Below are 25,894 nucleotides of genomic sequence, written 5' to 3'. Positions count from 1 at the left end.
TTCTAGGGATTACAGATGTCACATGATTATACATAAATGTTCACTTAGGTGGTAAGTTGAGTTTGAGGTATATAATAATTTATGGGGATTAGTGGATTATAGTGTTGCAAAAATTGGGACCAAATTGGAGAAAAACTTGAATATGAAGTTAAGGGATTTGGACTTAAGAGTGGAGGTTTTTTGGACATTTTTAACTAGATGATAATGTGACATAACATTTCAGGAAGATTAAGATAGAAATTATAGACATGCAGAATTGGGAGGTGGTTTGCTAGAAGCAAGAGAAAACCTGAAAAAAATATGAGTAAAGCAGTAGGCTAAAAATGAATGGATGATGTCAGAAATTCTAAAGTAAGACTAGTTAGAATTTGGTTTCTGGGAGAATTAGGGTGCCACCAATAGAAATATTGTGAAGTAATAGTGGAAAACTGATTTGGAGTGAGTAGAGGAAATGACAAATTTTGTTACAGATTATATTGAAAATTTTTATAGTTGGCAGGCACCTTAGAAATTATTTAACATTTGAGGAAAATTGACTGTAAGATCGTAATAAATGGTCAAGTAGAAATACCATGTTTGTAGAGCTCAACTCTGAAAATTCAGATCTGACACTAGGTAGCATATCTTGAGGAATAAGTGTTGGAGTTCACAGAGAATGAAAATCCCAGAGCCAAGGGATGAACCTGCAAGAGCAAACTTTGGTTAAATAGGTATGGGAAAATAAAGAAGACTAAGAAGCTTGACATCAAATGAAAGACGAAAAATAGAGTGGAAGAGTTTTAAAGCTTTTGAAGAGGGAGAAGATGGCAGCAACTGAGTTTTTGGATGTGGAGAGAGTTGGGAACAATGGGGGAATAAAAGTAGAAGAGGGGGGGGCATGTTCTCACTTGCCAGAGTTCTGTAGGAAATTATGAAAATCACTCTCAATTACTATGTGCTACGTCCAGTTCTACTGCTTTTTACAAGTATTAACTTAGTTCATGGTCGCAGATAGGACTTTATCTCTATTTTACAAGTGAAGAAACGGAGGCACAGAGAATTGGTGATTTGTCCAAATGCACTTAGCTAGTAAATTGCTTAGATGAAACATAGTCAGTGTGGCTTCAGATTGGCCTCCTGAGACATACATAGTGAATAGATCATGGTGCAGTAAATATGCTGGCCTTGGAGGGTGCATGAGGGGCTTTAAGTACATTGGCTCAGTGTTTGTAAAACTATAGTTCTTTAAATTCTAGGTCTTAGTTTATGCAATTAAAATGAAGGAATTGGAAGTAATATCTTAGATTGTTTAGTTGTAAAACTATTAGGAATCTAATTATTAAGCCATGCATCTTCTGAAAATGAGATGAAGAGTCTTGGAGTAGCCCTTGTGGAGAATTTGCTAAGGAACTGCCAAGTGAGGAAAAAGCTCAGTAGGAAATGGACTGAATGTGTGTTTTTTTGTTTTTTGTTTTTTTTTAAAGCAGTGCTTTGCAACTTGGGCATAGATACAGGAAAAAACATCTGTAATTATTGTGCTATGGTTGAAAATTGGCTTATCCAAAAAGTGAGGAGAGAAGAGAGGAGGCCAGAGTGTGAGGTCAGTGTCTAAATGATTGGTTTTTGGACTCTCCAACATGGTTAGGTAGAAATTGAAGTCATGTGAACAAATAACTCCATGGTAACTGAGAGCCTCAGCATATTTTCAGTTGCTCAAAGTGGTCCTGTATCTAAGGTTAACTGTCATTTCAAAATACGGGCAGTTCCCCCTTGTATTCCAGAGAATGTATATTCAAGTTGAATGTGCTAAAGAAATTAAAAATACATATGCTAAATTCTTTATTTCTTTTACACAGGTAGTAATGATATATCATCAACATCTAAAAATGTTCTTTACAGTTTTTTTCTTTCATAAGCACTCATTTGACCTGCTTAAACCGTCAGTTTCTGACTAGGAAATGTGCAAATTTCAGCATATCTAATTCTTTATTTCAATTTAATTAACTTTTTTAAACTGCTAGTGTCTATTTACATTTTCATTTTCTCCATTTATTTTATTTAGTTTTTACTCTTATGTTATGAAAAATTTAACTAAGTATTACTTTATGGAGACACTGCCAAAAGAATCTGTTGACTGACAGGCAGGGCCATCATACACTAGCCCAAAATGTTTGTCCCCTGATGTAGGAAGTCTCACACTCGTTCTACTAAAGGAAACTTTTAGAAATGTGTGTAAGTGTAGTTTGCAGGAAAAGCAGTTTCAACATTGCACCTTCTGACTAGAAGATGAAGGAATGGTTTAGGGTTATGTGGTGTTAATGTAACTATCTTCAGTCTTATCGAATATATCCGTTTGTGTTTTGAAAGCATTACTACATGGTCTGTTCATCAGGTTTTTGTTTTGTTTTGTTTTGTTTTATCCTCACCCGAGGACATTTTTGCATTTATCTTCAGATAGAGTGGGAAGGAGAGAGGAGGGATGAGAGAAACATCCATGGGAGAGAGACACATCAACTGGTTTCCACCCACCCACACAACCCCAACTGGGGCGGGGACAAACTGCAACCAAGGTACCTGCCCTTAGCAGGAACCAAACCGTGGTCCATACTCTGGTCCTCTGGTCCATAGGCCAACACCCTAGCCAAACCAGCTAGGGCTATCAGTTTTTTGTTTCTTACGCTTTTAGCTGTTAGCTGAACTTCCTAATGTGTTTGCATGTAAAAAATTTTTTTAAGCAAAGTGAACCTTTTAGTGTTCTAGTGTTACGGCGTAGATAGCCAGAATCGATCTTTCCATGTTGAAATAATTCACAGGAAATACAATTTTTACATGGAATCAATGGAACTGGGACTAGTTTATTATAGTTTACTTGTACCCTGATTTCAAGATGAGAATAGTGAACATTTTGACAAACAATTTTAGTAGAGCAGAGTGGTACAAACTACCAGAGGGCATGTGAAGGGAGAATACTTCTTTGGGATGAAAGTATCTGACTACTGATTTTGGAAATGAGTTCACAAAATTGAAGCAGGCATAGTAAAGCTAAATGTTAATTTCTCTTTCCTGGTAGTATTTTCTTTCTATCTCTAGAAGAATGTTCCCTTTGAGGAAACTGAGACCCGAAGGAATTCAGTGAATTTCTCAAGACCACAAAGCAGAAATGAAGGTGTGATGTGGCCTTTGTGTCTTGCCATAAGAAAAGTCTTGCCTTAGTTTAGTAAATGTGGAAACATTTCAGAATTCATAGGGATTGTTTTTTCTTTGACTTTTTTCCTAAATAAAGTAACTTTAAAAGCATGGTTATGTTGGAGGAAAAAGTTCCGCTGTTTTTGCAGTTTTAAGAACTTTTAAATTATAAATCGTTTTGTTAAGTCAAATGTATTCTGAAAGACTTATCACATAATTCAACATTTAAAGGTATTTATTATTTTCCAGGCTCTGACTTAGACGTAAGAAATATGTTGGTAAATAGAATGCATCTGATCCCTGTGCTTATGAAACAGATAAACAAGTGCTTAGTTATGAAATATAATGAAGAAAACAGGATACAGTGATAGAGAAAAATGGTGAGGGCAACTACATAGGCCAAGGAAGGGCTCTTTGAGGAAATGGTGACGTTTAAACTGGGACTTGAAGAATGAAAAAGGTGCTCATGAGACAAGTGAGTTGAAGAGCATTCCAGGCAAAGGGAATGCCTATAAAACTTTTTTTTCCTGTAAAGGACCAGATAGTATTTTCAGCTTTCTAAGCCATACATTCTTTGTCAAAGTTCCTCAACTCTCCTGTTACAGCACAATAACAGCAATAGAGCATACATAATGAGTGGTGGGGCGGTATTCCAAGAAAACTTTATTTTAAAAAGACAGCGCATTTCTGGACTAGACAAATGGCGGGGGGGGGGGGGGGGGGGGGGGATCTTGTTGTGAATGGCAAATTAAGAATTGGTAGTGAAGCAGAGTGGGGCAAGATGGTGTTGGAGAGAGAAGCAGAAGCCAGATCATGCAGGCCTTGAAGCCCGGGTATAAGAGCTTCATACTCAATTATATGTAGAAGAGGAAGTCATAAAAGGATTTTAAGCAAGACAGTGACATGTACTGATACAGGTTTTTAAAACATTACTCTGGTTACTGTATGGTAAATTAGAGACCTCAGAGTTGAAAGGCTCAAGAGTTGAAGTGAGGGGAATAGAGAGGAGTAATTTAATAGTTTCAGGTGACAAAGGGGATGAAAGTTTTCAGTTTCAAGAAAAATTTCTGATGTGGGAAGATTGGTGCCTGCGGATTGATCGTACAGAATGAAGAAGAAGGAAGAATCCAAGAAGATATCTAGGTTTTGGGGTCTTGGACAATTCAGTGATACCATTTCTTGATATAGACTTGGGGTAAAACATAAAGGAGCTCTATTTGGACAGGTTACTTTTACGATGCCAATGAAACTGGGTATGCAAATCTAGTTCTCTGAGAAGTTTGGAAATGTAAATTTATGAATTAGCATATGAATGATACTTAAAGCCCTGGAAGTGGATGAAATCACAAAGAAAAAGAAATGAGGGATGCAGGTTGAACTCTACTGAATTTAAACATTTCAGGTAGTTTGAGGATTGTGGTGAAAACGGAAAAATGGCCAGAGTGTTTAGTAGTACTTTAAGATTCAGTGCTAACCTTAAATGGTAAAATAATGTAATTTCAACATTTATTGATCTGAGCTGTGGTTCTGTGTGTGTGTGATGTTAAAAGACTATTTTAAATTTAGAAATAGGGATAATCAGTCCTGTTACTTGTGGGCAAGGTTAAATAAGAGCTTAGTCATCTTTTAAAAAATTTTTCTACAGATTTATTGAGGTATCATTAACAACTAAAATTGTAAGATATTTAAAGTGTTTTGTTTGGAGGGGATTATCTTCTTTTAGAAGATTTCTATTTGGGATTCAAACTTGACAGTCTCTAAGCTCACAGTACATTAACCTAGGACTTGCCTTTTCTTCTTTTGCTCACTGTCGAACATTCCATATTTAATAAATAACTTAGAAGCAGCTGCAATGGAAAAGTACTGGGTAGAAAGTAGGACTTTAAGTCTAATTCTGCCCCCAACAGTCTTGAACAAATTACTAGTGACTTTACTGAACATCAGAATATTAATTTATGAAATGAGATTGGGATTGGTTTTGTTAGCCTGATTGAGTCTTAAAATTTTATAGTGAGTGTGTCTAGACAGTTTTGGGTTATTGAGACTTACAGAGGATCCTAGTTTTTTGTAGTTTACCATTCATTCCTATGCCGTAATACGTTTTTAGAATAAAAACATTTCCATTTTTACTTGTTTCTTAAAGTCAGGGGAGAAACTGTTTTGTTTTAACGTGTCAAGAATTTTATCTCAGTTTTGTGGTGCTTAACAGGTTTCTTAGATTTGCTTTATGCTTCATTTCCCATTCTCTTTCAAAGTATTACTCTATAGTAATAATTTATTAATATTCCAGCCTTATAAATGAGCTTACAAAAGCTAATTCTTATACTTGAAGGTTTGTTTTCCTTTTAGAAAAGTAGCTGAACAACAACAAAAAAAGATGTTGGCCTTTTTATTACTAGAAAGAGCTTCTTATGGCTAAAAAGAACATTTATTTCATTGGCTTTTAAATTTTTCTACCCATATATCCTATTTTTCAAATAATATCTTATTTGATTAGATGGGGAATAAGGCAAAATAAGAGGAGCTTCATCCTGCTAAGCTCCTGCTCACTTTTCATTCATTTTAAAAACTTCCTATTGAGGACCTACTACATGCCAGGCACTGGTTTGCTAAATATTTGCAATATAACGAAGATCCCTGCTTTTGCAGAACTCATTTTGGATTTATATACTTGAATCTGTGCCTTGTAATCCTGCTCGATTCTAAACTCTTTGTTTTATAGGTAGGAGAGTTGAAGCCTTGAGAAAGAGAATAGTTTCAAATTTTAAGTGACTTTCTTTTTGGATTTTTTTTTTTTTTAACTGAAGTCTTTGTAGAAATAACACCCTACTGTTTACTTGCTGTATGTAGGGTCTCATTTGCTAAAAATGATGTCTCTGTGTAAGCTATTGTTTTAATATATTAATTTTTCTCCCCAGTTTTAGAGGGAAAATGAGAATAGTCAGATTTTTAGATAGTATGTTTTATTTATAGGTAAATTAACATGTTTATGTAAGGGTACTAATTGCCTATGGAAATTAAGTTGGTAATTTTATGGTAAGGTCTAGGCTATTTATAGGCCATGAAACCGACTCACCTGCTACAATAAAGCTTTTTTAGTGCTTTTCCTTCCTTTCATGGTAAATGTGAATGAATGTAGAGATATTTTTAATGGCATTTATGTATAAAATGTTATAAATGTACTGATTGCAGTGAATCATGAAGGACACTGATAAAAACACTCAAAAGTAAGATTTTCATTAGCAAAGACAGAGTCAGAGGCCTACAGGTATTCTCTCCTGTGTTTCAGCCACCGGTTTGGCTCAGCAGTTAGAGTTGGCCTGTGGCCCATGGACCGTAGGGCCTCAGGATCAATTCCTGGTCAAGGACACATACCTGGGTTGCAGGTTCGATTCCCCTACCCTAGTCTGGATCCTGCAGGAGGCAACCAATCGATGTCTTTCTCTCCCTTTTCCCCCAGCCCCCCTCTCCCTCTCCCTCCTCCTCCCTCCCTACTTCCCTCCTTCCTTCCCTTCCACTCTCTCTAAAAATCAATGGAAAAATATCCTCAGGCAAGGATGAACAAGAAATAAATAAATAAAAATAATTAAGATACCATGCTTGTCATCAAGAAGTTCCCTATTTTAGTGAGGTAATCAGATTTGAAGGGGAATTGTTGTGCCTGAAGAATGCAGAACAAGGTAGAAAGAAGAGGTCACTTTTTGAGCTTTTAAGGGATTATTAAAGACTCACCAAGTGAGTAAACAAAGGCCAAAGATAGTCTCAGTAGGGAAAATGACACAAGTAGAAAAGGCAGGTAGTTATGAGCCTTTGTCAGGTACATCAGTGTAGACCAGCAATTTTTCAACCAGTGTGTTGCAAGAATTTTTAAAACATGCAATACCTGACTATTTAATCAGGGTCACTGACCTCTTTTCCTTTAGATTATCAGATTTAAAAGTGACATCAGCCAACACAACAATAGCCATTCAGTGTGAATGTCCTATCTTGAACCATAAATAAGTCATTTAATAGAGTTGCATCTTAGTGGTCATGTCGCAAAATAACGGTTGTGGTTGGTTAATTCTTGGCACCAGAAATACTGAGTATTTCCCTAAAAGTCACTTTGGAGTGAAAAGGGTAGGTAATGACATTTTAATTTTTTTGGTAGGTCAAAATCAGCTTTTTGTCAGATTGGCAAAAGATATAATGCATTTTTTGCTGTGCTGCAGAATTTTAGTAGTTTATGTGTGTCTTGAGATGAAAATGGTTTAAAGTTCCTAATGTAGATCAAGCATAAAGGACTTCAAGTGCATTTGTAGGAAATGAGAAGGAGAGTTACTTGGACAGTTTTGAAAGACACTGTAGGGGGGTTGGCTTTGATTCTGTGGGTGGTAGAAGCCATTCATTTTTAATCTTTAAAAAGAGACTGGAGAAGATGGAGTGAAGGTTTAGTAGGAGTGCTGTTTTCAGTGTTCTATTGCGATTTACCTTTTTTTTTTTTTTTTATCCTCACCGGAGGACATTTTTCCATTTTTTGTTCAGGTAGAGTTGGGAGGGAGAGAGAGAGAGAGAGAAACATCGATGTGAATGGAACACATCGAGTGGCTGCCACCCGCACAACCGACCAGGGCCGGGGACAAACTGCCACCGAGGTACGCGCCCTTAGCGGGAACCGAACCCGGGTCTCTCAGGACCGCAGGCCGACGCTCTAACCGCTGAGCCAAACCGGCCAGGGCGCGATTTACCTTTTATTCTGCCATCTTCACTTGTCCTTTTTTTCTCACTTAAAGTTGCCAAAGAAACTGTGAGAACACATCACATTGAATATTGGAGTAGCTTAGGGTAATGACAGGAGTGAGAAAGAGGGAGGCTGTGAGCTAAGTGTATAGACCCTTAATGAATAAGAGAAGGAAGAGTTACCTGAATATGAATAGGGAAATTCCAAAAAAAGGAAGAAATTAGTAGGGAATAGGGATTATTAGAGAGCCAGGAAAATAGCTACCTTGGGATATGAGGGGCATGAGAAGTTGAGTAACTTCTACTTTGAAAGGATTAGTAGAGAAAAGATGTTTGGGAAGAGCCACTTTTGAACTGTTGTTATTTAGCAAGTTCACCTATGTTAAACTCCAGACATTTCCGCTTACATTGTTGAGTAGACTGTAAGCACTGAGGGCAGGTACCCCTCTCTGTCTTGTTTTCTGTTGTATTTCCTAGTGATAATCTTTTAATATTTATTAAGTAAGTGAATGAATAAGCTAGGACCTGTTTCGTTCATCTTTGTGTCTCCTGCTCCTTTATATAGTTGGCACTCAGTAACTATTGAAATGAATGTGTAAGACTGTTATTAGCATTTCAGTGGAAACCATCATGGTTTATATTTGTGAACTGCCGAGATATGTGTCTTCTGTATGTGGAGTAATACTTCTGTCTATCCAGATTAATTACTGCATCTAACCACTGTTTAAACAGAGTGTATTTCACCATTAAAAAGCACAGTATAATTTTTAGTCTACTGGGTATGTGACCTTGTGGAACTATGGTTCTTTTTTTTTCATGGTACTCGAGAACAAAAAAAATGAATTGCCTTATTGCCATATTTTGTATGTGTTTTAGTATTTATTCTATCCGTTTCTCCATGTTTAGCTAGCGTACTGATGCTATAATGGCTTTTAACGTATTTCTCACTGTCTTAACCATTAGAAATGGAGTACTTTTCACAGATAATTCATATTGTCCTTCTGTGGTATACTACTTTTTTCTTTTTGTTTCCCATTTAAACCAGTAGGTAAAAAGCTTCCATTATATTAATGGCATTACTTTGTACTCATAGAGAAATTCTGATTTTCTAAGGTGTGTTATTTAAAAAAAAAAAAAAAGTATTTGAACCAATAATGTATTTTTTAAAAACAGAACCAAATTTAAATGATTATGTGCTTGAACATGCAGCACATTTTCTTTATGTATGAAATTATGAGTGTCCTAATTCTCACTTTGTGCCCCTCCTTTGAATCTCATGACTTCTCTATTGCTAGTCATTGTATTCTGTTTTTTGTATTGAGGTCACATGAATGCTACTAGTATGCTCCTCTTTTCTCCCTTTCCCCATAGAGATTGTAGAGTGGCTGAATGCTTTTGTTGCTTCCCTAGTGCCTAGTTTCCTGCTTTTCTTGTTGGAAGTAATCATTAAATATTTGAATTGTTAGTTTGGGGAAAGATTTTATTGTATTGTTTTGAATTAAGAGCTTCACTTTGGACATTTAAAACAAAGAATGGGGAATATTGCCACTAGGAATGAATTTTTTTGAAATTGCAAGTAGTGTGCTCTTTGCAAAACACTTAAACTGATATTGCTACTATACACACACACACTCACACACGTAAATTACTTCGAGAAGTCTCTACAGCATAAAAAAAGTTTTCCTTGTAGTGGCTATTTTGTTTTGTTAATGATACTGTTATGATTATTCTGATCAAGATTGCCACTTTTCTTCTGTAAGTTTAGTGAAAATGAAGACAGTTCTCTCAGTCTAGAAAATACCAAGAGGGCAGTAAATTTTATATCATTCAGGAATCACTTGTCATTAGTGAATTCTTAGAAAGGTACTTTAGAAGCTTGTTTTGAAATACAGAAATCTTAAGGTTTTATATGTATTGTGAGAGATAGCAACATCTACTCACCAAACTCATCGAATATACAAATAGTAAGAGTTTGGCTACATTATAGGTTCCTCGAAGTATGGAATAAAATTCCTTCTAGATAGGAAGAAATATCTGTTATGTAGAAGAAAGGAAAGCAAGGATCAAGTGGAAACAGATGGTTTAGAAAATACTGTATTAAATATGTGAACATGTGTGTGTGTGTGTATGTTTTATGTCACTTGTTTCTCAAAATTTAAGGTACTAGGAACTTTCTGGAAATCTTGTTAAAATGTAGATTCTCATTGTGCTGCATTTCTAACAAGCGCCCAAATGATGATATGATGATGATGATGATCTTGACCATGATACTGCTCTTTGGAACATGCCTTAAGTAACAAGATTCAAATACATATATGAATATATTACGAATATGTAATACAAGAAATACTAGTAAAAAATGCTTATATGGCATTTACTACTGTAGGCTCGGCACTGTTCTAAGCATTTTGTGTATGTTTTATCCACTCAACACCTCCTAAAAGTAGGTGTGGTGCTATTATTTCTATTTTATAAAAACTGATACATAAAGTAGTTAAGTTACTCAAGGACACACATCCGCTAAGTGTTGGATCTGTGATTTGAATCAGGCAGAAGGGCTTTTCAGCATATGTGGCGGTTATAGAAAAATAGCAAAACATTGCACTATCTGTTTTTAATCTTTGAGATCAAGAGTTCTTGGGGTAAGACAAAAGAGCTGTAGAGCTCTTTTCAAACTGTTTGTGTAGGATTAGGAGAAATGTCCTTTGTATTCCATGACTTAGCTTCCATTGAGATTCACTCCTGTACTAAGCTACTTTTATTGATAGGTTCATGTCACATTACTGGTGGGATGAAGTGAAAAGTTTTTGAGATCTTCCAGAGTAATTCTTTTTAAAAAAAAATAATAATAATAATAATAATTTTTTCTTTTATTGATTTTAGAGAGATAAAAAGGGTGACGGAGAGAGAAACATTGATGAGAGAGAACATCATTTGTCCACCTCCTGCATGCCCCTCACTGGGGATTTGGCCCATAACCTTGGGCATGTACCCTGACTGGGAATCTAACCGGCGACCACTTGGTGCATGGGTTGACGCTCAACCACTGAGACACACTGGCTGGGCTCAAGTACTTCTGTAATGGCATTGTTTTGAAAAATAGGATTTACATAACTGGTAAAATTTCAGCCCCCAGATCACATATACAGGACTCTGAAAAAATTCAGATGTTATAAGTGGGAACTTAAATCCTTTTTTAAAATTATGGTAAATGTTGCATATTTATGTAAATATTCTGGCTTCATCAGATGAAATAAGCAATATATTTCAGAATTTACATCCAGAAAGCAGGCATTTCAGTGGCTATGTTATTTTAAAACAGTAGAAAACCAACCCTACTTTAAAACCAATAAAAATTATGTTTAATCAGAGAAAATAGAGCCTGCCCTGCCGTGGTACTAAAGCATCTTCTTGGTGTGTTAGTGATCTAATCAACCCCAGTCATATTACAGGTAAGAGGAGCTACAGACCAGATAGGTTAAGTTAAATAGTTAGTAGCTGCCCTAGGAGGTTGCTTGCAAATACCAATTTGATTGTTTTAGCTCCTGGGTGAATGTTAAAATACTACAGCTTCCTAGGACATACCTGTTAAAATTATGGTATCCCTGTGATACTTTTTAATGCTGTTTGTATAATTAGCATGTGCTCCTGTTATTCATGCCCCATTTTATGTTTTTTAATGTCTATTAAATTCAAAATAATGCTAAATACACATTTCTGTAATTCAGAGATTTAGTTAATATTTGAATTAAATAGTGACTTGAGGTTTTTTTTTGTTTTGTTTTGTTTTTATCCTCACCCGAGGACATTTTTCCATTTTTTGTTCAGATAGAGCGGGAGGGAGAGCGAGGAAGAGAGAGAGAGAGGAACATCGATGTGAAGGGACACATCGAGTGGCTGCCACCCGCACAACCAACCAGGGCCGGGGACAAACTGCAACCGAGGTACGTGCCCTTAGCGGGAACTGAACCCGGGTCTCTCAGTACCGCAGGCCGACGCTCCAACCGCTGCACCAAACCGGCCAGGGCGTGACTTGAGTTTTGAGACTTTTAAAGAAGAAAGTCCTTAACTTTCAGTAATCCCTACCATCATTAATTATATGGCTCAATTCTAATTTCAGTGAAAGTTAGATCTAAAATCTTTATAATTAGTTTTACTGATGAATTTTTTTGTGTTACCTAGACATTCTATTAGGATTGACTGCCTGGGATTTTGCCTCAGGCATTGACATTTAGAGGGTGAACTTTTTAAATTAATGATTAAAATATACTTTTGTATGTGTGTTAGAGGGTTGGGGGTACTGTGCAGATTATTAATATCTTTCAACTCTCCAACCAGCCAAAAGCTGCTGACTCAGGGTCAGCCTCCTTGTTAATCCATGAAGATACTTGGATGTGAAAACTCAAGGACAAATTCATGCCTGCTGGCCTTTCCTGTCATCCTCCTTCCCATGTTCCTCCTCTTCCCTTGGCTAGTAATTTGATTGATTTGAAGATGTGTTTTTTACAACATGAGCATTAATGTATCAGTGAACCTGTTTTATTACAGCATCAAAAAATAAAGATTCCCTTTTGACTTAGTAATTCCACTTTAATCTTTGCTAAGGATGTAAGAAAAACAGGAAAAACTATATTCTCAGAAATGAAGAATGTTGCATGCCAATTTGAATTATTGCAGAGTTCCAAAAAATGTCTTTAATTATTTGTCCTTTGTCATTAAAGTTGCTTTTATGTGTAAAGATTGTGGTGGTATAGCATAGTAATAAAACAGTACTCAACTTGGGAATCATATTTGCAAGTTTAAAAAAATCAATATACAATAAAATGAGCCTTTCATTTTCATGTACATTTCTGTGAGTTGTATTCCATGTATAGATTCATGCAACACCTCTCACAATCAATATAGAACATTTCCTCATGCCAGAAAGCTTCCTCAGTTTTTCCTTTAGTTACACTTTCTCCCACCCCTAATACTTGGCAACCACCAATCTATTCTCTGTCACTATAGTTTTGTTTTCTCAAAGAATGTGACATAAATGGAATCATGCAGTTTGTACAACCTTTTGAAACGTAACTCCTTTTGTTCCGCTTAATTATTTTGAGATTGATCCAAGCTGTTGTATGTATCAATAGTTTTTCTTTCTATTGCTGAGTAATATTTTATTGTATGAATGTATCGTAGTTTGCTTATCCATTTACCTATTTACTTGTTGAAAGGCATTTGTGTTGTATACAGTTTCTTCTGATTTTTGAATAGAGCTGCTTGGAACCTTTGTGTACAGGTGTTTGTGTGAATGTTAAGTTTTCATTTCTCTAGGGTAAATACCTAGGAGTGGGATTGTGGGTCATATGGTAAGCGTATAAAGCATATATTTAACTTCATAAGATACTGCCAAACTTTTCCTTTGGGGCTATACCATTTTTTGCTCTCTTCTATTGTTATGTATGAGAGTTCTAGTTGCTGGGAATCTTTGCTAGCACTTGGCATTGTCAGTATATTTTATGTTAGCCATTCTAATGGGTGTGTGCTGGTATCTCATGGTTTTTCTGTTTTCGATCCTCACCCAAGGATATATTTTTTAAATTGATTTTTAGAAAGAGAGGGAGGGAGGGAGAGAGAGAGAAAGAAAGGAAACATTGATTGGTTGCTTTCTATATGCACCCTGACTGACTAGGGATTGAACCTACAATCTAGGTATGTGCCCTGACTAGAAATTGAACCAGCAACCTTTTTTGGTGTACAGGATGTCATGTTGCTCCAACCACCTGAGCCACCAGGGCTCATGTGGTCTTAATTTCCTTCATGGCTAATATTGTTGAAAATCTTTTCATGTGCAAAATTGCTTTTATATATCTTCTTTGGTGAACTATCTCTTCAAATCATTTGCCTGCTTTTTAATTGTTTGCCCTTTTTACTTGTAAGAAGGTTTTTAAAAATATATATATTAGGGATAAAAGTCATTTGATATTTTCTCCCAGTTTATAGCTTGTCTTTTTATTGTTTTAACAGTGTCTGCAGAACAAGTTTTTAATCTTGATGGTATTATGTAGGAAGTTATGTTAAATCTCAGATGATATTTTTTGCTTTTGTTTGTTTCTAATAAACCTTTTTCTTTGAATTACTATGGTGCTTTGGAAATGATATGCTATATATAACTAGATATTTTTCTCCTAAAGAAAGCAAAGGTTAATGTTGAATTAATTGATGGCTTAAACAAATTAGGACTCAGGATTGCATCAGTATTATTATTCTCTAACTATATAAAAACATGTTTATGTTGAAGAGATTCTGCAAACAGAAGGAACAGAAATGGCTAGAATCCTTGCTGTTATATGAGAATCACCTGGGTAGCTTTTTTAAAAAACAGATTATCATTTTGGGGATCTTAGGTAGGCCCCAAATCTTTTCTTTTTCTTAATAGACTTTATTTTTTTATTTATTCTTTTTTTTTTTTAATCCTCACCCGATGCATTTATCTTCAGATAGAGTGGGAGGGAGAGAGAGAGAAAGACAGAGAGAGAAGCATCAATTTGAGAGAGACACATCGACTGGTTGCCACCCACACAACCCCAACCAAGGCTGGGGACATAACGCAACCGAAGCACGTGCCCTTAGTGGGAACAGAACCTGGGCCTCTCTGGTCCGTGGCCGATGCTCCAACCACTAAGCCAAACTGGCCAGAGCTAGACTTTATTTTTTTAGAGCAGTTTTAGGTTCACAGCAAAATTGAATAGAAGGTACTGAGATTTTTCATGTATCCCTGCCTCCACACACAAATACAGCCTCCCCTACTTTCTACATCTCACACTAGAGAATACAGTTGTTACAGTGGATGAACCCACATTGAGGTATCATTGTCACTCAGTCTATAGTTTATATTAGGGGGTCACTCAGTGTACACTGTGTGGGTTCTAACAAAATAATGAAATGTATCCTCCGTTATAGTACCAAATAGATACCCTCACTGCCTTTTCATCGTTCCCTTCCCCCTAACCCGACAGCAAGTGTTTTTACAGCCTCCTTAGTTTTGCCTTTTCCAGAATGTCATATAGCAGTTGGAACCATATGGTGTCTAGCCTTTTCAGATTGTCTTCTTTCACTTGATAATATGCACTTAATGTTTCTTCATGTCTTTTCATTGCTTGATAGCTTATTTCATTTTAGTGCTAAATAATATTCTGTTGTCTGGGTATACCGTTTCACCTCCTGAAGGATAGCTTGCTTGGTTCCAAGTTTTGGCAACTATGAATAAAGCTGCTATAAACATCTGTGTGTGGGGTTTTGTGTGGATATAAGTTGTCAACTCCTTTGGTATTTATACCAGGGAGCATAGTTGCTGGATCATTATGGTAAGAATATGTCTAGTTTTGAAGAAACTGCCAAACTGTCTTCCAAAGCAGCTGGTGCCATTTTGCATTTCTTCCAGCAATGAATGAGAGTGCCTCTTAATGTGCATCCTAACCAGCATTTGGTGTTGTCATTGTTTGAGATTTTGGCCATTCTAACTGATATATTATGGTATCCCATTGTTGCTTTAATTTACATTTCTTTAGTGTTCTGATATTGAACATCTTTTCATATGCTTATTTGCCATATGGATTTTTTTTTAATTCTTACCTGAAGATATTTTTCCATTTGTCATCAGATAGAGTGGGAGGGAGGGAGAGAGAAAAACATCGATGTGAGAGAGATATGACAACTGGTTGCCTCCCAAACTACCCGAGCAGGGCTAGGGATGAACCGCAACCTAGGTATGTGCTCTTGACCATAATTGAACCCGCAACTCATTGGTTTGAGGGCCGACGCTCTTAACTGCTGAGCCAAACTGGCCAGGGCACCATGTGGGTTTTTGTATGAGGTGGCCAGATCTTCTGTCAATTTTTTAAATTGGGTAATTTGTTTTCTTGTTGTTGACTTTTATGCATTATTTGTACACAGGAAGTCCTCAATTAATTGATATTGTCCATAGGTTCTGTGACTTCAGTGAAATGACATGTAACAAAACCAGTTTTTCTATAAGCTAAGTAACAAGGTTGAACAGTCTTATCAGATAATGTCTTTTACAGATATTTTCTCCCAGTGTGCCTTGTCTTGTTCTCTTGATCAAAATCTGCTCTTCAAGTGATTCTGATTAATCACCAAGTTTATGATCTATTTTGAACTATTGTCTGTATATTGCTTCATCCTTTATCAACTGCTCATTTTAGCCTCTTTGTCACAGTTGGCCCCATCCTACTCTCAACTCCCATGGCTTTTACTTGTTCTTGCTTATCTCACCCTTCAAATTCCAACTCTTCATCTGGATAACCTTCTCGGAGGTTTTCTTAAGTAATAATACTGATCACACTTGCCTGCAGGCCCCTCTGATTCAGAGGTTACCTCTACAGCAGGGTTCCTTCCCATTTGCCTTTGCTGATGCAGAAATTAATGGTTGTGTTGGGGTGTGAGACTAACAATGTTACACACACATACTCCCCCCACTTTCTCTTTTTTTCAAAATTTCTGTATTGCATTAATAATTTGTAAAATGAGGTGAATTTTTTTCATTTAAAGTATATTTTTCACTTATATGCCAGCTTATCTTTTTAAAAGCCTGTTTTAATTTTCATATAGGTTGAATTTTCATCTGAATCCTACCATTTTATTATATATATTTAGAGTAAAAAGATATTTTTCTGAAATAGTATTGAAGAATAATTTTTTTCTCATAGAATGATTTGAATAATTAAGAGGAGATAACAGCAAATGTATCTAAGGCATTTTACATTTTAGGCATATAGTCTTTATGCATAGTCATTCAAAACTAAATATAACAAAATTAATTCTTTTTTTATCCTCACCAGAGGACACCTTTTTTTTTTTGCATTTATCTTTAGATAGAGGGAGAGGGAGAGATGGAGGAAGTGAGAGAGAGAAACATTGATGTGAGAGAGACACATCAAGTGGTTGCCACCCACACGACCCCAACTGGGGCCGGGGACAAACTGCTACTGATGTATGTGCCCTTAGCGGGAACTGAACCCAGGACACACTGGTCTGCGGGCCGAAGCTCTAATCGCTGAGCAAAACCAGCCAGGGCACAAAATTAAATCTTAGTAGCTATATTTTGCTAAGTAATATGCCCTGTTACTGATTTGTGAGGATCATTTTTGAAGTATGATGCCAACAAAGCTTTATGACATTGTGCTAGTAGAACACATTCAGAATTTTGTTGAAAGTCAAGTATAAGTATAAATATTACGTTAATACTTGATATATTTTAGAGTGTATTAGTGATTTTGAAAAATATATTTCATAACTTTTAAATTGATCACTTTTTCATTCATCCAAATGAATATATCAGGCACATATTTGTATTCCTTAATTAGGGTGATTTTAATGTAGGTAACACATAACTTGATTTTTATAACATAGGGGTATACAGAATTTTATTCAGTCCTAAGAATAATTCATTGCTAGATATTCTGGTGTTTGGAATATATCCTTTTATTTTTGTTACGTAGTACAGTTTCTCTAGTGTTGTCATGATTTTAATTTTATTGACACTCAGAATTTAGTTGTTTAGTGAAAGAATACGAAGTTTAGTGAAGAATTTTGAAAATAGCTACATTTTCAACTTGCTGTGTTTTTTTTAATGTTAGCTACTTTGGGAATTTGTATCTGACAAGTGGTAGACTTAATGAGTTGAAATAAATGATTTATTTTATCCACTTTGCATAATAGTATTTGTTAAACACAGTGCTGTCAGCTGACATAGGTGCTTATTAATTTTGATATAGTCAACATATCTATGGAAGAATTTCTCGGTGATACATTTTGAAGTCCAGAAGCTTCGAAATACATCTTGTGTACAAGACAAAATACAGTTGTGAACAGAAGATTAACTATATAATAAAATTCTAAATTATGTAGTATAAGCTAGTGGTTTTTATACTACATGTTAAATAGAATATATGTATTGTCTTATCACTAATATCTCTTTTCCTCTAATATATAAGAGAAAATAAATCAGATACAGTTTTCTCAATTTGAACTCATTCTCTCATGTGTTGGGAATAGTGTGTTATGTGTATTTTCTTCTAGTGTTTGGTATTTTCAGACACTTGTTTATACTAGTTATAAACATAATGACATTTTATTTACTTGTGTCGAGAATTCAGGTTTATAGATATTTATGTATTTTAATACGTATGTATTATATAATTTGTCTCCTAAAAAACACCATGACTTCAGATTCTCCCCAACCTGAAAAATGTTTACTACTGCAGTTTATATATGGTAAAGGATGTTTGGAGATAAAGATATCTGTCTGGTTAGGCTGGTGTTATTGAGAATTAAGCTAGAGAATTGAACTAGACTATGGAGGATTACTTGGATTTTGAATAACTGGAGAGTTTGGCAATACAGTCCAACAAAAGTGTTATAGAAATTTAGAGGACAAACATACTACTACTTCATGATAAAGCTAGTACTAGAGTCTAGATTATGTTTCCTAGTTAAATACTCTTTCCATTGGACTGATACCATAGTAGGAAGAATTAGTGGTCGTTAACCTCTAATTGGAGAACGTTGCAGTGTGCTTGTGGACCATGAAAAGGAATTCTTGAAGTTGGGGAAGTCTTGTCAGGACTGTATTAGGAAGGCATTTCAGACCCAGAGAACTTTATGTGCAAAGGCAGATACCCTGAAAAGAGGTTATTATGTTGGAAATGGATCATGGTATTGGAGAGTGAGGATGAAATAAGGCACTGTTGTAGGTGTGGGAGGTACACATGGAAAAGACAGAATTTCTGCTGCTGTGGAACCTTCATTTTTGTGGGAGAAACAATAGATTAATAATATAGTCAGTAGTGATGATTACTGTGAGGAAGTGGTCAAGGGAAACCTGTCTATGGAGGTGGAACTTTAATAGAAAAAAGTGAGTGAGTGAGCTGTGAATCAAGGCAGAAAACATGGCAGAGCACATTTGCTGTCTGCAGCTCTATTGTAACTAGAGCATTAAATTAATAGTTTATGTTCACTGACTGTTTAATGAGTGTCAGGGACTGTTCTAAGTGTGTTACAAGTGTTAATTCAGTCCTTACAACAATCCTTCAAAATGGACACTATTTCACATACACAGAAATTGAAGCATAGAGATTAAATAACTTATCCAAAGTCACACAGCTAGTCGGGGAGCTGGGATTTGAGCCCAGGTAATTTGAGTCCAGAATCAATGTTCTCACCATTTTTCAAAGATGGGGAAGGGAAGGTGGAGTTGGAGCAATATCCTGGGGCCAGTTTTATAGAACCTTTTAGTTCCTTACAAGTATTGAGGATTTTTTTTCTGACTGTGATGTTAAGAAATGCCCAGGAGATTGCTTTATGCTTCTAGAGGTCAAGGGTAGGGTCTGGACTATGCAAAACACATTTGTTATTCATCTGTACATAGCTTATATTATAGCTTAAAATGTTTCTTCTGGTCTGTAACATATTTCTTTAATTTAAAATTGAAGAGTCCACTTCACTATTTCATTAAACAGAGATAAGTGCATGTTATAAGTGCGGGCGTGTGTGTATGAGTGTGTATAAACAAACTGTAATGAACTCTTCTGTTAATAGGTGCGAGAGGATGTACTTAATTCATTGAATAACAACTTTCTTCAAACGCTAAATCAAGCTTGGAATGATCATCAAACAGCTATGGTGATGATTAGAGACATACTAATGTATATGGTAAGTAGAACTTTCTTATTGTTTATCCTTTAAGAAGTTAGGCATTTCAAAACAATGTTTTCTTTGTTACATTTAGTTGAATAGCCTATGTCAGTGTGGAGGGTGATCTTTACAAAATAAACAGTATTTCCTTTACAAAGGTCACCTTAGCTTATATGAGTAAAAGTTTTAGTGTTTTCCATACTTAATGATTAGAATGAAAGACTGGAAGGGAAAGATGTATGGTTTTCCTCAATATCTAGCATTTTTGTTTCAAAATGGGGAATATGAAAAGCTTTATTAACATCTCTTCTTCAGTAAGGGTGATTGAATAAATGCATAATATATGAAAGGTGAATATTCTGTTACAAGTTTTTAAAACCTAATATTGTATATCTGTAATAATGGGATGTCATTAATACAGATATTTTTGGTAATAATTACACTCCAGTAGCTGCCATCTATCTTTCCTAGTAGTAATTCCCTGTAGTATATATACTCTTCAGATATATATTACATTTTTCACCTATCATTACTGTTTTTTGTTTCTCTCAGTTAAGAAAAATATCTTGTTCATCATGACAATTAGGAAAACATTCACTTGAGCTAAGGTGTTTAATTACTTTCAAGGAAAGTAAACCATCAGTTTTTTAACTTTAGTATGATGATAGAATGAAATGAAATTTACCACGCTGCCTAATTATTCTGTCACTGCAAAATTACAAAATCTAATAACATCTGGTAACATCAGTGTTCCTGTTTGGGGATTGGAAAGAATGATTTTCTTCTAAGTTTTACTCTTCGCTTTTCAAATTTTTATTGTGTTTCCTTTAGTTGTAATACAGTGGTGAGATCTTTCCTAGTTTTTTTTACTTGATAGAATACAGTAAGGTTTCACCTAGCCAATGTGGCTCAGTCAGTGCAGTGAGCATTGTCCCATGGACTGAGAGGTCCCAGGTCAATTCCCAGTCAGGGCACATACTGATGGTTGCAGGCTCCATCCCCGGTAGGGGGCGTGCAGAAGGCAGACAATCGATGTTTCTTTCTCACATGGATGTTTCTGTCTCTCTCTCCCTTCCTCTCTGTATTAAAAAAAAAAAAAGCAATAAAAATATATTTGTAAAGAAAGAATAAAGTGATGTTTGGAAAGAATTTTCACTGAGAGCAAGCAACTGTAAAGTTTTTTGTTCTGATGAATTCATCAGGCCTGTTACCCATGGTTTTGTAGGGCCTACTGGCAAGGGGGGGGTCAAGCATGGGATACTTCATTTTTCAGGGATTTGATAAAAGGTGTAACAAATTGTTTAGTCTTCCTGAGCCTCATCTTCTTCAGGATATAGATTAATATTATGTTGACATTTTGAGGAAATGAGATAGTATATAAAAACATATAATGTCTGGGATATAAATGTGAAATAAGTTAACTTCGGTTCTCTTTAAGTTCTGGACTTGGTGAGTCTTTAAATTCTAACATGGTTGCCCTGGCCACTTGGCTCAATGGTTGGAGCATCAGCCCATGGACAGAGAGTGGCGGGTTCAATTCTGGTCAAGAGCATGTGCCTTGGTTGCAGTTCATTCCCAGCCCTGGTCAGGGTTGTGTGGGAGGCAACCAATCGATGTCTCTCTCATATCATTGTTTCTCTCTCCCCCCCCTTTTTCTATTCCTCCCACTCTGTCTGAAGATAAATGGAAAAGTATCCTCAGGTGAGGATTTAAAAAATAAATAAATATATAAATTCTAACACTGTCTAACACTACGATAGAAAAATGCTTGTAATGTCATGGTCCATTGCCCTCCTGATACAAGAAGTATTTTAAAATCATACACACAATGTTATATCATGTTATTTTTAAATTTTGTTTTCTCTCTCTTTTTTTTTTTTGGTCTCATTAAATCTCAAACTTTGAGTAATATAGTTCCAGCTGGGTAGGGTAGCCATGAGGACTAAAGAAGTCATTCATGTAAAGCACTTGCAGGGCCCTGGACCATAATTGCTCAGTAAAAATTAACTAGTATTAATATTTCTTGTCCCTTCAACTTTTCATCAAACCTGTCTGGTAGTGCTACAACCCTGAATAAACCTACAAACTAAACCTTTCCTGGGCCTCTTCTGGAGGAAGCCCCACACAGGGTAGACGAGGACTTCCATTTGTACATTGTCGCAAACCTCCAGTCCACCCTCCACACTGCCCAGTAGTCTCACTCTTTTCTCCAGTCAGTTTGTTCCACCACTTTGACATAGTTGTTTCTCTTCAAGCCTCCAACTTTCCTGCTGTTCCTTTTACTTTTAATAAGTGATCTTGCCTTCTACTTCTCAGAGAAAAGAGAAAGCATAGGCATCAGGTGGAAACTGTGTCTTGCCACTGAATCTACAATTTTACCTGTATTTTCTCCTCTCTTGGTATTTTTCTTTTTCCTTCCTGTTTTAATGGAATGTAGTATCTCTCTAGTAAAGGCCAATTTTCCACCTGTGCTAAGGATCACATCTTTTCTCCCTTGTCAAAAACCTGAAGTATTTTCAGGTTCTGCCTTTTTACTTGGTCCTACTCATTAGCTTTAGATATGTGTGGGCCTTGCATTACCATTCACAGCTAAATGTCTCATAAGAACTGTTGATACTTGTTATCTCCCTTTTTTCATCTTTCATTCACTTTGCATGTGTTCCAGGTAAGCTTCTGTCTCAACTATTCTGTTCAGTCTTGCCCTTACTAGGATCACCATATCTGCACATCTGTGAAGGTGAAGATCACTGCTAGTTATCATGCTCCTTGAGTTTTTCAGCAGTACTTGGCACAGTCGACCAATCTTTTCTTCTAACATGTTGGGTCCTTAATTTCTGTGACAAAGCACTCCCTTGGTATGCTTCCTACCTTTCTGGCTTTTCCTTCTCAGCCACTCCTCCTCCTCCTACCCCGTAGAGGTGTTCTTGGGGCTTCAGACTACTTTTCCGTCTCCTGGTACACCTCATTGACTACCATAGCTTTATTTAGTGCCTATGTGTAGATGACTCCCAAATTATGTCTCCAGCCTCATTCTCTGAGATTCAGACTCATTCATTTGTTTGTTTGTTTATTTATTTATTTATTATTATTATTTTTTATTACGTGCCCCTAGCGGGAACTGAACTCCAGACTCTCTGGTCCACAGGCCAATGCTCCAACCGCTGAACCAAACCGGCCAGGGCTCATTCATTTGTATAGTTGATGGCTCCCTTTATTGTCTGAGAGGTATTTCAAACCTGGCCTTTCCAAGTGAGCTCATAATCAGTGTCATTTCATTTTTTAATGCCAGAAGCCTAGGACTTACTATTGTTAGTTTCTTCTCTCTCTCTCTACATCATGTATTTCTAAAATCTGCAGTTTCTCTGTTTTTATATCCATTACCCAAGACCAAAACACCTTCATTTTTCTTCATTCAGTAACTCGTCTTAGAACATTCATTGTGCTGCTCTCTACTCCCTTTTCCATATTCTGACGCTACTATTTTAAACCATGTGATCATGTTACTTCCCTGCTGAGATCCTTCTATCTCATCTTGGAATCTTCACACGCTTCTGTCTGGAAATGTTTCTAGAGTGTTTCCTCTCTTTATGTGATTTGCTCCTACTTATCCTTTAGAACTTAGCTTAAATTTCTGGTAGGCTTTCCCTGACCCATGCTATATGTACTGCCTGCTGGTCACAGTTGTTCTGATTATACCCAGTACTATTCCTTTGCAGAATTGATCACATTCATTAACAGCTATTTAGTCCTTATTTCCTGACTAGACTGAACTTTATGAGGGGCCAGTGTCTGTCACCACTCTAGCAGTGCTCCTTGCACAAACTAGGCATGTTTTTTTATGGTGGGGGGGTGGCGTTCACCCTGATTCCAGACTTTCTCAGGTTATATTACCTGCTAGATAGGCCATATACTGGAGGTGTATCGTTTATCCTTCATGAAGACTAAACAGATTTCTTCTTCTGATGAATATTGGCTCTAACTGTTGGAATTTTAGATCTCAGAGTCAGGAAGGATAGGAGGTGGCTTCACTGTTTACCCACCTACTACCTACTCAGCTAGCTGACTTTTTATTTTTAATCCTCACCCGAGGACATTTTTCCATTTTTTGTTCAGATAGAGCAGGAGGGAGAGAGAGGAAGAGAGAGAGAGAGAAACATCGACGTGAAAGGGACACATCGAGTGGCTGCCACCCGCACGACCAACCAGGGCCGGGGACAAACTGCAACCGAGGTACATGCCCTTAGCGGGAACCGAACCCGGGTCTCTCTGTACCGCAGGCCGACGCTCTAACCGCTGAGCCAAACCGGCCAGGGCTCAGCTAGCTGACTTTAATAAGGAGCTGTGTGTAAAATGTCATTCACCAGCCTCAATGTATAGACAACATGGGACACACTTAACTATTTATTTATTTATTTTATCCTCACCTGAGGACATTTTTTGCATTTATCTTCAGATAGAGCAGGAGGGAGAGGGGGCGGAGAGAGAGAGAAACATCGACGTGAGAGAGACACATCGAGTGGTTGCCACCCACACGACACCAACCGGGGCCAGGGACAAACTGCAACCGAGGTACATGCCCTTAGTGGGAACCGAACCCGGTTCTCTCTGGTCCATGGGCCGACCCTCCAACCCCTGAACCAAACTGGCCAGGGCACACTAACTCTTAAAAATGAAAATGTATTCACAGGTTACACAGAAGCAGCCATTGGTCAAATTTTGTCCTATATAACTTTGTTGTTTGGCAGGTTCAGTGTTTCAAAAAGAAAAGTGCTTATGCCTCTACAGTCTAGATGGAACATGTGACCTCTAGTTTCTGCCACTCCACCTCCTCCTGTTTGAGGCTACATTAGCAGTTTAGCCCCTGAAGGCAATAGAGTTTGTAATCTCTTTAGCCCCTGAAGGCAATAGAGTTTGTAATCTCTGCTTTACTTAAATTAGTTATTTTTAATTCCTTCTTCTCTTGAAGAACAGTTAACATGTTGAACTTTTAAGATTGGTTTGGGGTTGCTCAGTATAAGCTTTATTTTCAGTTTTGTTTAAAAAATTAATGATTGGGTCTGGCTGGTGTGGTTCAGTGATTGAGCATCGACCCATGCACCAATAGGTTACCGGTTTGATTCCCGGTCAGGGCACGTGCCAGGCACGTGCCCAGGTTGCGGGCCAGACCCCTAGTGGGGGGCATGCTGGAGGCGGTCATTTGATATTCTCTCTCATCGATGTTTCTATCTCTCCCTCTCCCTTCCTCTCTCTAAAATCAAGAAGAATAAAAAATTTTTAAATTAATGACTGGGACAATTTTTAAATATTTTATGGAGAAAGTTTGTTATAATGTAGGTTATTTAATACCTGTAATTATTGCTATAATCCATAATTACAGATTACTATTCAGTTTATTTGTTCCCCATTAAACCTTGTACAACAGGGTGGAATTGAATTATAGATGTTATTTTATAGCCTACTTTGAGCAATTAGAATTAATGTGAAAGGAAAGAGGAAAGCTTTTCCTATTGCGATATATAGGTTAATAGGAAAGTAATAGAAGAATTTCTGCCTAAATTTCAAAGTGGTAAATTTTCATGATTTTACTCAAATTTGTCTATATTTTTTCTGTATTTCCAGTCATTTTTACAAACCACAAAGATACGGTAGTATTAATTGTTAGTCTTCAACATTAGAGGCTATAAATTCAAAATCATGGGGGAAAAGTTAGCCCAGGAAAGGAGGTTCAGGGCTTCTTTGAGGTATTTGGAAAGTCATTAAGGGTGGGTCAAGAGGCGAGGTGGAATGTAGTATCAACTTTATGGAGAGGAGCGGAGAAACTCTCTTCTGATACTCCTCCTAGTGAAGTAGAAAGTGGGCTATCAGCCCTGGCCAGTTTAGCTCAGCGGTTAGAGCGTCGGCCTGCGGTCTGGAGAGACCCGGGTTCAGTTCCCGCTAAGGGCATGTACTTCGGTTGCAGTTTGTCCCCGGCCCTGGTTGGTCGTGCGGGTGGCAGCCACTCGATGTGTCCCTTCACGTCGATGTTTCTGTCTCTCTCTCCCTTCCTCTCTCTTCCTCCCACTCTATCTGTACAAAAAATGGAAAAATATCCTCGGGTGAGGATAAAAAAAAAAGAAAGTGGGCTATCGGTTTAGGGTGGTGATTTCCATCTGATGTTAAAACATGCAATACCTGACTGTTCACTCAGGGACACTGACCTCTTTTCCCTTAGATTGTCAAATAAGAAAATGACAACAGCCAACACAATAGCCGTCTGGTGTGAATGAATCAAAATTATACTTTTGTTTTTAAATCGGCAAAAATATATTTTTTG

General features: G+C 36.8%; 1 protein-coding gene across 21 annotated transcripts in view; it reads left to right on the top strand.

The window, feature by feature from the left end:
• CUL3 (cullin 3) overlaps positions 1–25,894 on the top strand; it is a 90,575-nt gene that overhangs the window by 23,786 nt on the left and 40,895 nt on the right. For 7 of the 21 annotated variants that reach the window (XM_036254929.1, XM_036254920.1, XM_036254922.1 and 4 more), the window contains exon 3: positions 19,486–19,599. In XM_036254929.1, coding sequence (XP_036110822.1) covers positions 19,486–19,599 — 114 coding nt within the window. Of the gene's footprint in view, positions 1–1,463; positions 1,580–3,049; positions 3,146–19,485; positions 19,600–25,894 lie in introns of those variants that run through there. The other 14 variants (XM_036254930.1, XM_036254923.1, XM_036254925.1 and 11 more) reach the window with 7 other exon arrangements.

This window comes from Molossus molossus, unplaced genomic scaffold (assembly GCF_014108415.1).
Source record: "Molossus molossus isolate mMolMol1 unplaced genomic scaffold, mMolMol1.p scaffold_m16_p_11, whole genome shotgun sequence".
Taxonomy (NCBI): Eukaryota; Metazoa; Chordata; class Mammalia; order Chiroptera; family Molossidae; genus Molossus; species Molossus molossus.
Note: the sequence above shows the minus strand (reverse complement) of the source record. Positions and strands in the feature narration are given on the sequence as shown.